The 13,996-nt window shown below is 42.4% G+C and overlaps 2 protein-coding genes across 7 annotated transcripts in view; both read left to right on the top strand.

The window, feature by feature from the left end:
- The window catches only part of LOC309440700 (putative oxidoreductase ZK1290.5), a 49,541-nt gene extending 43,517 nt beyond the window's left edge, over positions 1–6,024 (top strand). For 2 of the 6 annotated variants that reach the window (XM_082054672.1, XM_082054670.1), the window contains one exon: positions 4,907–6,024. In XM_082054672.1, the coding sequence (XP_081910798.1) occupies positions 4,907–5,008 (102 nt within the window). In that variant the 3' untranslated portion in view covers positions 5,009–6,024. The remainder of the gene's footprint in view (positions 1–4,906) is intronic. The other 4 variants (XM_082054671.1, XM_082054667.1, XM_082054669.1 and 1 more) reach the window with 4 other exon arrangements.
- A 2,434-nt stretch (positions 6,025–8,458) lies between these two features.
- Positions 8,459–12,628, top strand: S1PR1 (sphingosine-1-phosphate receptor 1). The gene is made up of 2 exons (XM_082053991.1): positions 8,459–8,665; positions 9,835–12,628. The coding sequence occupies exon 2, from the start codon at positions 9,949–9,951 to the stop codon at positions 11,086–11,088; it is 1,140 nt and encodes a 379-aa protein (XP_081910117.1). The 5' UTR covers positions 8,459–8,665; positions 9,835–9,948; the 3' UTR covers positions 11,089–12,628.
- Positions 12,629–13,996: the final 1,368 nt, after the last annotated feature.

Raw genomic sequence — 13,996 nt, 5'->3', positions numbered from 1 at the left:
GATCTGTTTTGAGAAACGTCTGCGGAGTCTTTTATCACCTGAGCATTCAACTTCTAGTCACATTGGTTTAATATTTTAGGAGTTCCTGTGTCTAGAAAGGTATGGAAAATCTGAGTGTGATTTATATTGTGTGGGGATTTCCTGAGGCAGTTTTCCCAGTGCTGTTCTGCTTTAGTCATATGGTGAAACAAAGCTCCTTAGTTCTTATCAAGAAGCGACTTAGAGCAGTCATATATTCTAGCCTGCATTGTTTGTCCTCAAAGTAGAGCTTCTGTACAGCTTGGCTAAAATACAGCCAAACTTACCTTTTTGATAACAGGTCCTCAGAATTTGTCTAGATTTGCTTCTGGAATCGTTAATGTATTATTTATTATTTTAAAATACAAGATATTGTATGAAATGTTGTGATCACTAATACCTGTACAATGTACTGTCCCGAGAAGGATGCACAGTCTTCACAGTAAGGTTATTTTCTAGAGTTTCAAGTGTGACCTGCAGTTTGGAGTGCTTCATTTTCTGGGAATGGCACTTCAGGTGTCTGTGACCAGCTATGTACCTGGCTTAACAGTTGTGACGAGGGGTTCAGTAGTTCCAAAAAGTAAGGCTTATTTATAAAATAAAGGTAATTTTTAGGGTTTTTTTCCCTATCTTTTGCAGAAAACAATGGCAATGACCAAGTGAAAATTTGGAACATTGCCCAGAAATAAGCCTTTCTACCAGTGGTCATCAGCTAATCCTGCTTTTCAAAAGTCACTTCATAGAACAGCCTTAGCTACCTTAGCAATATATTAAAAAAAAAAGACCTGTTACAGTGCTGTTGAGGGACTCCTTGCTTCACACTATCTGAATTCATAAAAAGAGAACTAGACGTGAATCGTGTGCCTGGTATTCACTCCATGTGGCTTTTTGGCTTCAGTGAAGACTTTCTCTGAAACTGCAAAAGAGAAGTTGGAGTTTTACCTTTAGCTTTCTTTAAAGAAACAGACATCACATCAACATACTATTTCCAACACAAATTATGCACACAAAGTAAACCAAATCTTGATATATGCTAGCAAATTCTACCTCAGTATTACCAGAACAATATCAGTCAGGGCTAATAACACAGTTAGTAGTCCCATGGTGGTCAGAACAGTTCTGGTTTTTCTGCACTTATTTCTGACTGATTACCTCCTTGTTCTGAACTAAATAGAAGTAAACCAGATTTTCTTGTTAATCGCTCACATAGGTGACTTTAGCCTGCAGTGACGATGGCTTCCTAATTCATTGATGTATTTCCTTGCTCCCTCTGTCAAAGAGATTTTACAGTGGTTTTTGTGTCTACATTTACTTTTGCTAGGAAGTCAAGCCAGCATTTTCTCTGGTCTAGATCATGGTATCTAACTGGAAGAGTTTAATTTTAACTAGGCATAAAGTTGAGTGTGATTTGAGGCAATATAAGCTTTTTAAGCGCCAGGACGCAGCTGACCCACGCTATCTTTCTCCCAGGTGTGGTGGGCAGTTTTGCACATTGTGCCATCACTAGTAGCCATTGTTTTCTGCTAGAAGCTGTAATTGCCCAAGAGACTGGAGCCCTGTTATCTCCTGTGTGCTTGGGATAGGTCTCTTCCTTTGAAGATGGCATGCACAAGTTTTATACTATGTTAACTTGAAGTCATTGAGCAAATCCTCTTTTTGCAGAAGGAAAGACAGACTCAGTAGATTCATATGTTATGCTCCGCCATATAACTAAATTGGTATTACACTTGTGGGAGATAGTTTTCTTTTTAAACAAAGGCTGCTGAAGAATAAGTCTCTATCACCTCATCTAAATGAGCATTTCTAAAGTACCGACAACTTTGATCATACTATTATGAAAAAAGACAACTAATAAGAAATTGGAAAGTGAACAGTAGATTTAGGGATAGCGGTGAGGAGTGATGTTCTGTAAAAGAAGCAGAACCTAGAAGGCAAAAAGGATATAAAATTGCTTAACATACAAAACTAGGAAGTTTAACTCCACTTTTTATTTCTTCTTTGGTCGGTTAGCCTGGAGTTGCTATTTTTTTAAGTATTGTTGTTCTGTGAACTCAGAATTCATCCTTCAAGTGAATTCTTGGGATTATATGCATATTCATCCCCGGGCTGAAATTCCTCCTCTTGTCCATATTTCTGTAAGACAAGCTTTCTCTAGAGACAGAACTTTTTCACCTTTCCACAATGACCATTTTTAAGATACGGCAATGCATCCATTTTGTCAGTGTAACCCATCGTCTTGCCAATAGGAATGGGGCATACACCTGAAAATTAAAAGCACTTTTCCCTACTATACAGGTCATTTATGGTAGGGACTGATTGGAGCATTCCTTTCTACTGGAGATAAACCACAATGTAAAATAAGATACAATTAATCAGTGTTATCTAGCTAAGTGCAGTCAGCTGCCTTTACAGGAGAGCTGTATTCCTGAAGGAAGGGAACTCTCTTGAAACAACTAAGGAAAGGAAAAAAATAAACAGAAAGTCAGTGGAAAGCATGAGGCTCTTTTCTGCACAGATGGTGGCTTCTTGTCTGACTCTGCGTGGCTCTCTCTCTCCATTTTCTTGCCTGTTTCTGAATTTCATCTCTTATATTACCGGAGATGAAAGCACCTAAGAATATTTAATTGGAAAATAATAGGAATGTTTTTGTAAAGTGCGTACTTCAGGAGGAAAATTTTTAATTATGCTGCGGAAGTGTTTCTACCACAGCTGACCCCCAACATAACTTTCAATACATCATTTTGCCGACTAGCATTTGTAATCAAGAAACTATAATACCAGTAAGTTCGCAAATCTACTAAGCCAAGCAGACTGCATAATAGTCACCCTTCTTTTTGTGCCGTGGCTCACACCAGCTGATGTTCTTTTTAAAGTAGCAGTGTTGAACTGTTCTGACAGGAAAATTGACATTAACCCCATGGTTTTGAAAATGGGGACAAAGGTGGAGTAGCTCTTGCTGAGAGTAATTGAATCCAAGCCAGTCACTCTTTCCACATTGCCACACCCCCTGCAAAGCTTTGAAGCTCATCTCTGACTAGAGTGCATTGGGTAAAATAACAGATAAACCAACCTTCTGGCAATTTCTTGTGTTGTTTGCTGGGAGTCTTTTTCTGTACTTAATCTTTTGGCTCTTTTTGCAGCCTCCATTAAGATTTCTGCATTTTTGAAATAAGATGTTGAGTATTTGCACTGCCTTGCAGTAAGCCTATGTTATATTTGTGAGACAAGCGATGCAACCTTACTCTTTGTCTTTATGAATGGCTGCTTATCCATCTGCAGCATCACATTGGACTAATTACAACTGCCAGGACATTACACAATAGTAATGACTTCTGAGGGACCAGAGAAGCACAAAGCCTGAAATGAATTTAAATCAGTGACACTGATACTCTTCCCAGTGATACAACATGTATTGCTCTGTAAACCACTTAGGGCATCACCACCATTATGGGATGTGCTTCTCTAAGCAACTTTGTACAGATCCATTGTACCAATCTCAATCACTGCACCCAAGAGGAATACTGAATAGTGGCTTTGCTCACCAATGCCCTTTAAGAACCATTCTGTAGCTGAACTAATAGGAAATTCAGGAGTATGTTATCAGCATTATCATCCTATTAATGATTGCTCTGTTTTCCCTCCAGCAAAACATATTTCCAGAACTTTCTAGATGAGGCTTCACAATTCCAGTATAATGAAGTAGTGCTAAGTTTATAACTTGGCTGTGAAATTTGGAGCATGGGGGAGTGTACAATTACTTTCACAGTTTCCTGATAACAAGGAGGGCAGAGATTGTTGGGTTGTTTTGTTCTATTTTGTTTTTCTTTTTTCTATGAAGTCATTCTTTCCTAGTGGTTCTTCGTGACTCAAATTCATCCCATTGAATACCCATATGTATAATGTTGCCAAGATAAATTTACAGTAAATCACTTGCTTTGGGTGCAGTAGAAATGTGGTAGAAGATGAATCTAAAGCAAACCTGTCAAGGTCATACATATACTGTGGTATAAATTCACATTCCTGATGTTGAAAAAAAAATATATATTATGGAGTCTTTATATTAACAAAACAGCAACCAGCTATTTTATATCACATGGTTTCTGATTTTTTTTTTGCATGATTGTCATGAATGCCTTACAAACCAGATATAAGTGCCTTTGATTAATCTGAAAATGATAACTGGTGGGTTTGTGGGTTTGTTGGGTTTTTTTGGGGGGGGGGCGGAAATGGTTCTTTTACTGCTTGGTTGTCTCCTCCCAGTATTATAGATAAGTAATAGCTGTAATTTGCCAAATAATTGTGGATTTTCCATCTGAAACTTCTGTTTCTTCAGAATACTGTGTTAAGTTCAGGTATAATCTCCATTAATGTCTTTAGTTGACCCTAGAAGAAAACATATAGTAGGACTTTAGTTAACTGATCTGTATCACTGGGAAAAAAAATTAACCTTCAAAATGTTTTCTAATGCTGCATTATACAGTTTGATTAATGTAGAACTTCTGCTATATTTTTATATATATATATTAAAAAAATCACAGTTGGATATATTAAAGCATGTATGTTTTTGGGTGCAATGATATCCAGTAAAACTGTTGCATGTCACTTTCTCAACTGCTTCAATTCTTTCCACTTGGACTTAAGCTTTTCCTAATGTTATGTTCAGCTTAGTGATCTAAAACTAAAGTACAAATTCTTACTAAAATGAATATAGCAAACTTTTTACAACAGCCTTTTAAAACAAAAAAGGCCATTTAATTTATATTAATTATCAATATCAAGAACTTAAAACCAGACCACCTAAATTATAGAATACTAATACTAAACAAATATGTGTGCTTTAGTCTTTGCAATGTTCTCATACCTTTTTTTTTTTCTTTTTCCAAACCAGGTTTTCGATTTTAATCTGAAGGAAGAAGACATGGAATTTTTGAACACTATGAATATCAACCGAAAATTAATTCACCTAACCTATCCATTGTGGAAAGGATAATTTAAAATGAGATTGTTCTACACTGCAAAAGTGATGCAACTGAAACATTAATTCATTTTAAATGGAACAATAAAGCTAAATTGTTCTGATCAATAATCAAAAATCAATATCAATGACTTGTTTCTACTGTTATGTTAACAAATTAATAAAATCATTTAGTTTATTCTTTTATTTGTTACTTTCTTACAGATACAGGAATGCTTACTTTCAGCATTTTCTCTGCTTTTTTGGAACTTTCCGGCATATTCTCCCAGTATGGGTTGAGCTGTCTCACAGTATTGTAATTAAGTTTCTGCTGCTTGCAGGTACTTCATTTAAGGTGTCATTTTAACACATTTGAACAATTTATTTTCTTACGTTTTGAAAAGTATTAGTTACCTATAGGCACAGATAAGAGCATGCTACAATGCAAGTAAATCTTGAAAAATTATTAAAAATATGGAATGTTGGAATATTTGTTCTAGGATTGCAGAACCTGATTTTTTTTATACTGCTTTTTAAATTTACCCTAGTCATGAGAATTTTGAGGGCTTCTGCAGGCCGCTGTTTGTGCTTTCTTGGTGAGCCAATGTGTTCCATTAACACCATTTCAAGGATCCTGTCTTGACCCACCACATGAGGGAGGAACGTCTCTGGCTTGTGGCCTAAGCTGCATCAAGATGAATAAAAGTACTTTTTGCTTATATAGAGAAAAAATTTTGAAGGTGCATAACAGTAATGTGTTGGAGAAAAATCCCTTGCTTGCAGGGATTTTCTGTATCTTTTCAAGGTGGATAATGTTCAGACACTCCTCTGATTTAATCGTGTGTTGTCCAGCGGTGCTCACATTAAGACAGTGTGGTCTTCTGGTGGCATCAGTGCCACCAGTCTGTCAGTGTGCAGGCTTTGGGAACACCCCAGCTTGCAGCCTCTTTTCTGACAAGATCGAAGCTTTCTCCAGCTGGAAAACTGCCCTGCGACTAGCCAGGTTTCTGAAACCCCCACCACACTAAGTTCTTACTGAAAGGTTCACAAGAACTTTGGTTATCATGGGCAGCCTTTTTTTTTTTTTTTTGGTGCCAGACCCTAAATCATGAGTTTCTGCTCTTCCTAAAAACTCAAGTGTCTGCGAGCACATACATATTCAGGATCTCTGTGAACAGAAGCGTCTGCCTCTTCACGCTTGTGGACATGTTGCACAAACATTTCTTTTAACTTGTTTACCCAGGTCAAGCAGCTCCTATGTATAAGTTTGGTGTCATGATGCGTGCAGCCCTCCCACTGACTGAGGCCTGCGTTCCGGTTATTTCTGAAATGGTGTGTGACTAAGTGTGTTGTCCTTTCTCCTTATTCTGACTGTAGGTAACTCCAGAGTTGCTTTCTCAAAGGAGCTACATCTGCCCTGGATTTCTGCAGGGATTTTCATTAAAGTACAAGCTTCCTTAACACTGGAGTTGGCATTTGGAAGATACTAAGAAAAGAGTTCTTGTTCTGTTGCTGGGGATGGAGTGTAACCCTGGTGTAAATCACCTCATTAAACACCAACGTACTTTTGGTAGAGTTGGCTGGACCGACCTGAACTTACTTCTGTTTGTGTTTCAGCCCTCATAAGCAAGCTACAACTTGTGCTGCTGAGCCACGTTTACCTATGTCTCTGAGGTTTCAGACAGCCACCAGTGCAAACGCAGCTGATCTGGCTTCATTTGCCTGAGAAAAATGAAGCTGTATTGCAGTTTCCTCTCTGTTGAGGTGTCAAGAGGGCTGTGATGTGTGTGGTCATCTAATTTTAATGATGCTTTTTGTGATACAAATAGCCAAGTGCTTGGAGTGGAACTGATGTTGCCCAAGTATTTTACACAGCCTTTGAAAATAATTTGTTGGATGTCACATCTCTGAGTTGTAGCCTCTCGGTTGACCAATAACCCAAACGTGAAAGCCTGTGCATCTGACTGCTGAAACCATGAGTCATTCTGTCCTTTAATTAAAGCATGTTCCTTTAATATGTTCCCCTTGCTTAAAATGATGTGAGAATTATTTCCTAGAAGAAAATGCCTAATGAATGCACTTCTATTTAGGATTTTCTATAAATTAGCTAAACAAGGGGGAAAGCTTGAAATATCTAGGGTATGTCAGGCAGTTGCAGGGGATGCATATGTCAACCTCAAGCGTGATTTATCTTGCATGCCTTTTCTGACAGTTGTAATTTAACGGCTGTTTTTTCCTCCAGGCTCTCAGGAGGCTAAACATCTTTTCAAGTTTCTAGCTTTGTGGTGGAAGAGTAAATGTCTGTTTGCCAGTGTAATTTATCTGAGTCATTCTGGGAGAGGCGTGGAGCAATCGAAGCATGACTATTAGCATAAATAAGAGAGGGACTCTCTTCCTGAGGGTAGAGTTACTCTTGCTGTCTTTCAGAGGAAAGCTGCTTCCTCGTAACAACTGCTACTGCTAATTGACTAGTGCGATGCTGTGAACTGAAAAATCTGTTGAGCTCTGGGTAGTCTTTTGTGTTTCAATTTGAAGTGGAGTTAAAGAGAACACAGCAAGGAAGGAAAACTTCTGCAGCAAGCACAGCAGTAGATCACCAACAGTTACCATTTCACATACACTGAGGTGTTTTTTTCTTTTAGAAGTCTGAAGAGAGAAGGAATTATATAAACGTAAACTCACCTCTTTCTCAGTCTCCATGTAATAGCACTGTTACCATTGTAGTTGTCATTGCCGATTTTGTTTTTTAAAAAAAGTAATTTAAAACTTATTAATATTTTCAAATATGCCGGTGTTTTACAGAATCCTCTGAATATTCAGGAAATTTTTTTTGCATGTGAAAACAACAGCAAAGGGTCGTGTTTAACAGCGGTGTGAAGTGAATCCCTCGTCGGCCATGGGCCAGTGCTGACTTCTGCCTTCCCCGAGTGCTGGCTGGCACCCAGCCTTGCCCGTGGGGCTGGTGCGAGCTCAGGGGAGTTGGTGCTGAGTTACCCAGCCCTACGGGAGCCTGCAGGCCCCCGGGCCTGCCAGGACAAAACCCCACCTCCGCACAGAAAAGGGAAGAGCATCTTCCAGGTATGTCCTTCAACATTACTTCTAATGTCCCGCAAGAGCGAGGACTGAGGTGGCACACGGGTTGTTTCCTTTGCCCTTATCCTACACCGAAAAGAAGGGGGAGATTGCCGCCGGCACCCCACGAAGCGCAGAGGCCGTGCTGGGAGCCGGCCGGGCCTCGCCGACACCTCCTTCCCCGGGCGAGCCGCCGCCTTCCCCCGCGGCCAGCGGCGGGGCCGGCGCAGGGGCGGCTGCAGCCCGGCCGGGGCGGCCCCTTCCCGCGGCCGGGAAGGGCGAGGTGTGTCCCGCGGAGGGCTCCCCGCCTCGGCCCCTCTTTCTTCCCCAAGCCTGTCGGTCTGTAAAGCCCCGGCACAGCAGCGCCGGTGGAGCGGCGGGGCGGGGCGGCGAGAGTGCCCGGGGGCCGCGGGTCCCGGGCGGGGCGGGCAGGTCCCGTAGCTGAGCCGCCCCGTGGCCGCGAGCAGGGAGGAGTTAGAGGGGAATAATCGGAAACGGGGTGGAGAGCAGCAGCTGCAGAAACATTAAAACCACCGAGCCCCCAGCCCGGCCGCGGGAGTTGCTCCGTGGGCACGCAAGATGCGCAGGGCCGATGTGGGCTCCGCGCCGCGATTGAGCGAGGTAAGGCCGGGGTGCCGCGCACCGCACCGCGGGGCCGTCCCTGCGGAGCCCGGGGCCGTCGCGAAGTCCCAGCGCCGCGGGTCGGCTCTCCGTGCGTCCCCCCGAAGCCCCGGAACAAAAGAGGCGAGGGGTGCCCGGGACCCGCCGTGCCCGGCGTGGTGCCGCGTCCGGCGGAGGCGCTGCGGGCTGGGATGGGGCTGGGGAGCGGTGCGGGCTGGAGGCCGGGAGCAGAGCGGGCAGTCGTGCTCAGTGGCCTCGCACCTCCTGCTTTGCCCAGTCTAGGCTGTGATTTAACAGCTCTACTGGTTCTTCTTCCCTGGCGTGATTTCACGTCTTTAGTTCTCTTTTAAGTGCCCACTAGAAAATCGAACATGTGTATATGTAAATGGACTTCCATCCATATCTGCATTCCTTAATCGTGCCCATTTCAAAAGCTTGTAGTGCTAATCATGCAAGGTATTTTTTGCCATTCTTTGTTTCAGACCCATGGAATGGGCTTGCTATCTGGCTTTTTTAACGTATTTTTCTTGATTTTCTAAACTTTTGACTGGTCCGGGTTTTGTAAAGCGTGTTCTTTTATTTAGCAAGGGCACTCTTTCCTGTTTACAGCTTTGAGATGATCTCTTGCTTATATATACATCAGTGAATTTACCACTGTTCAAGATGGCATCAGTGAATTGCATAACTGCCCCCCTCCAAAACATATTCAGACTTTATTAATGGAGGAGAATATACGTCTCCCTTCGAGTAGCTTCTGTGCTGGCTTTCATGCATTTGCAGTTAAACTGAATCAAGCCCTTTAAATCTCATCTCTGCTGTTGTATTACAAGGTGTGTTTCCTACTGAAGAAAAAGATACTCTAGAACTTCTTGCTGGGGAGCTTTGAGATTTTTTGCATTGGAAGGAGTCCGGTAATGCAGCTCTTGCCAACTCCAGTTCACCTGTTCAGCTCTGCATGACACAACTTTTTTTGCCTTTTTAGCGTTACCTATTGAATGCACCTCACCATCTTCTAAATGTATTTTAACAGATGAATGAAACTGATTCCAGTGTGATTACATTTGTGACTCTGATGTACAATTAAACTAGCAGATCATCTTAAACTGTTTGTCATTTGTTACATTGTTTGCCTTCCTTTTAACTCTGGGCTTTGTGCCTCTTGTTCTCAGGGCTGCGGTTTCTGAGCTGCGCGGCAGTGCCAGGCAGGCTGCGGGGCAGCCACCGCCATTGTGCCGGCGTCACCGTCCGGCGCCCGCGGGGGAAGCGGCGCCCAGGTGGGCACCATGAGCTCCGGCACCACTGCCCCGCTGAAGGTCGTCAGCAACCTCGCCAACATTGATGTCAACTACGTCATCAAAGAGCATTATAATTACACGGGAAAGCTAAATGAAAATGCGGACAGTGGAATAAAAGTGACATCGGTGGTTTTTATCATCATTTGCTGCTTTATAATCTTAGAGAACATTTTTGTCTTGCTTACCATCTGGAAAACCAAGAAGTTTCACAGACCCATGTACTATTTCATTGGGAACTTGGCTCTTTCAGACTTGCTGGCTGGTGTGGCTTACACCGCCAACCTCCTGCTATCTGGGCACAAAACCTATAGCCTCACCCCCTCCCAGTGGTTTGTAAGAGAAGGCAGCATGTTTGTTGCCTTGTCAGCTTCAGTGTTCAGCTTGTTGGCCATTGCCATTGAACGATACATCACCATGTTGAAGATGAAACTCCACAATGGCAGCAACAGCTTCCGCTCCTTCTTGCTGATCAGCGCTTGCTGGGTTATCTCCGTGATACTCGGGGGACTCCCGATCATGGGCTGGAACTGCATCAGCCTCTTGTACAACTGCTCCACCGTGCTGCCTCTCTACCACAAGCACTATATTCTGTTTTGCACCACTGTCTTCACTGGCCTTTTGCTATCTATTGTTGTCCTCTATTGCAGGATCTACTCCATGGTGAGGACTAGGAGCCGCAGGCTGACATTTCGGAAAAACATTACCAAAGCTACTAGGAGCTCAGAAAAGTCACTAGCCTTGCTCAAGACAGTGATCATAGTCCTGAGTGCCTTCATTGCCTGCTGGGCTCCCTTGTTCATCCTGCTTTTACTGGATGTGGGGTGTAAGGTGAAGACCTGCCCAATCCTCTATAAAGCAGAATATTTCTTAGTACTGGCCGTGCTCAATTCAGCCACGAACCCTATCATCTACACCTTGACAAACAAAGAGATGCGGAGGGCTTTCATCAGGATTCTGTGCTGCTGCAAGTGTCCCCCGACGGATTCTGGGACCAAATTCAAGAGGCCGATCATCGGAGGGATGGAGTTCAGCCGGAGTAAGTCTGACAACTCCTCCCACCCACAGAAGGAGGAAGGTGACCGTCCTGAAACCATCATGTCTTCGGGCAATGTTACCTCATCTTCCTAAGAGTAACCATGGGGGTGTATTTCAGAGCCTTCCTCTGAAATCGCGGAGCTGCGACGCCTCCTGCTCACGGCGGCAGCGTTGGGCTAAGTGAGCAAGTAGCATTAGTTCTAATGAGGCAAATGGTGCACTTGCGAGGCTGGAGTTCAAGAAATGGGACAGACTGTTCTGGCTTGAAAATCTTTTTCCCTGGAGCATGTTTTGTCTTTGCACTGAGGCAGCTCGGGATTGTCAGGCGCATTCATATCCTGAAGTCTCCTTAGTAACTCTGAAAGACTGATGCCTTGGTGAAATGATGCCTGGTGTGTGAGAGAGAAAGAAGAGAGGGGGAGGTGGGAGAGGGAGAATGAACCTTTTTTTTTTTCTTTCCCCTGTGAGAAGAATGTGAAGTTATTTCTCCTTTACTTGCAGCAAACCACTGACACAAAGATCTTTCTGTACTGAGTTTTGTGGTGGTTCTGGTATAGTTGGTCAGAAGTGTTTGTTTAGCACATAACAAGGAGAGAGATCACACAAAGATATAATTTAGACCACGTACAACCATAATTTGGCATCACTTTACAGAGTTTTTAGTTAAGTCATAAGGTTTTATTTGCAGAGTCCAAAGCTGTTGGGGTTTTATTTAGCAAGATCACAGCTGTGAATTTTTGCTGTCGGTCCATAATACATTTGACAGCCATGAGCCAGACTCAGCAGTTACTTTTACCTGTACAATTCCATTGACTGCATCAGATTTTATGGAGTAGCTCAGAGCAGCATTTGGCCCCACACGTTGGTTGCCTTGTTACTCTATAGCATTAAATAAACTGCGTTATCGTGACAAATGCAAGGTAGAACTAAAGGTCATTTCTCTTTAAGATGACTGAAGGTAAATCTAATAGTATAAGATACTACTGACAACAGCAGGATTTTTGACAAAAAACTGAAGGGGCATTTCGGTGTCAGGTTCATAGTCTTTCCAAAGGTAAAGATCAGTCAGAAAATCTGAAAATAATATCTTGAATTTCAGAAAAATAAAAGGAAAGTTGAAGTGAAATGACTATAGATAAATGCACTTCCATAACAAAATGCAATACATTTTGGCACATTTTATTAATGTCTATAATTCCAGCAAAGATGTCTGTATTTTATCAGTTCATGGAAGAAGTACCTGTCATTAAATTGAATGTATTTGTTTTACAGCATCGTTTTTACTCCTCTATTTTTCTAACCTGTGCTAATGGGGTTGAATGTGTACAATGTAAATAAGTTAATAAGATGCAGGAGTCTTCATGCACCTAGAGTATTACTATAACAAAAGTGGTATATCTAGGATAGCTGAGAGCAATTGACTGATTTACAGTTATTGGCAATTCCTAGAAGTGGTATTTTGTAAAAAAAAAAAAAAATTATTGCCTTTGTAGTAAAATTTCCAGTGCAATTAAACTGAGGGTTTTTTTCTGGTTTAAAAAAATAGTATTTAAAATGTTTCTGACTTTTATTGTTCAATTTGCACATAGCTTTATTGACTTCTAAACATTAATAAACTGATTTTTTTAAAGATCCTGTTATCAGATTACTAGTAGTTTTGTATTATTGCGAGGGTTGACATGTCAGCGAAAGAATTCTTTAATTTCAGTGCCTGCTGGGATTGAGCCAAATCTGTGGGGATATAAAATGCATAATACCACTTACAGGATCATGTAAAATATAAAGTGAATGCCAGAATATAATTTTTCATCAGCACACACATCAATGAAATGTCATGAAAAGAATCTCTACAGTAGTGATTTGTCTCCAACAGCTAAGTACGAACAGAGGAAAAAAACAGATGACTGCCAGTTTTGCCATGACTGCTGGGAGTAGAATAAGTCAAATAATTCACTTGTATCACTAATATAATTTGTGAGTTTAGTTCTTAGCTTATTGCAAGCATCAAGGAACTTTCTGAAACACAGAAGGCGGCCTCAACTACGCAACCGCTGCAGCTCCGTTGGGTCCACCAGCAGAGACTGCGGCAGTGTAACGGAATAGGTGCTGCGATTCTGCTTCCAAAGGCTTGACTTCCCTTTCCTCTCTTGCTGCCGTTCCCTCTCGGTATTACTTTTAAGTTCCATGGAGCTCATACAGGATGCAGTTGGAGCGCGAAGATAAACCTCACCTTCTCGTGCTGTATGTCATTGCCATGCAAGGTTTACTGTGGGAAACGAGAGCCTGCTCACCGAGGAAGGCTCTGGGTCACAACCTCGCTTCCTGAAGGAAATTCCAAAAATGCCCTGAAGACAAAAGACTGGAAACAGGCTGGAATTTCTCTCCATCTGTCTGCCTGTACGGAAGGAATGATTTCATGTGTGCTCACTTCCTAGGCTTTTAATTAGTGACCTGAGCAGGGCTGGAAAAAATGTCAAATCTGTATTTGCGCACAAGATAAAGTCTCTCTTGGCTCAGGCCATCATTTGCGCAGGGGTGGTTTACACCGGGTGCTGACAGTCATGAGGGAAAGTGCTGCTTTGTCCCAGGGATAAAGTCACTTCTGTGCAGAGCACCAAAATTATATAAACCATGAAAGTCCAAGTTAAGCCCTCAATGTGCTACCAGTGAGTAAATAAAGGTGATGTACGGGGACGAGGCAATGCACAAGGACATCTGAATTTGTAGGGGTGTTTTATCCAAACAATGACCACCCTTCCGCTCTTGAAGCCTTATGGGCGTTAGGGTTGTTTGTCCCTCACGGGTCTGAGCTCTTGCGACAAGGGATGAGCCATGTCACAGCATGGCTGCGTCACTGGCCCCTCGTGACCACCACCAGCCTTACTCGTAGCTGATAGCCCACAGGTGAGTCACTTCCCTCCGCTTTGCCTTTGTTTCTGTATCCCTCACTTATCTATCTCCTCTAATGACGCTTTGGGCCTTTGCGGAAAATGACTGTTTT

The sequence above is a fragment of the Streptopelia decaocto genome (assembly GCF_964273445.1).
Source record: "Streptopelia decaocto genome assembly, chromosome: 5".
NCBI lineage: Eukaryota > Metazoa > Chordata > Aves > Columbiformes > Columbidae > Streptopelia > Streptopelia decaocto.
Note: the sequence above shows the minus strand (reverse complement) of the source record. Positions and strands in the feature narration are given on the sequence as shown.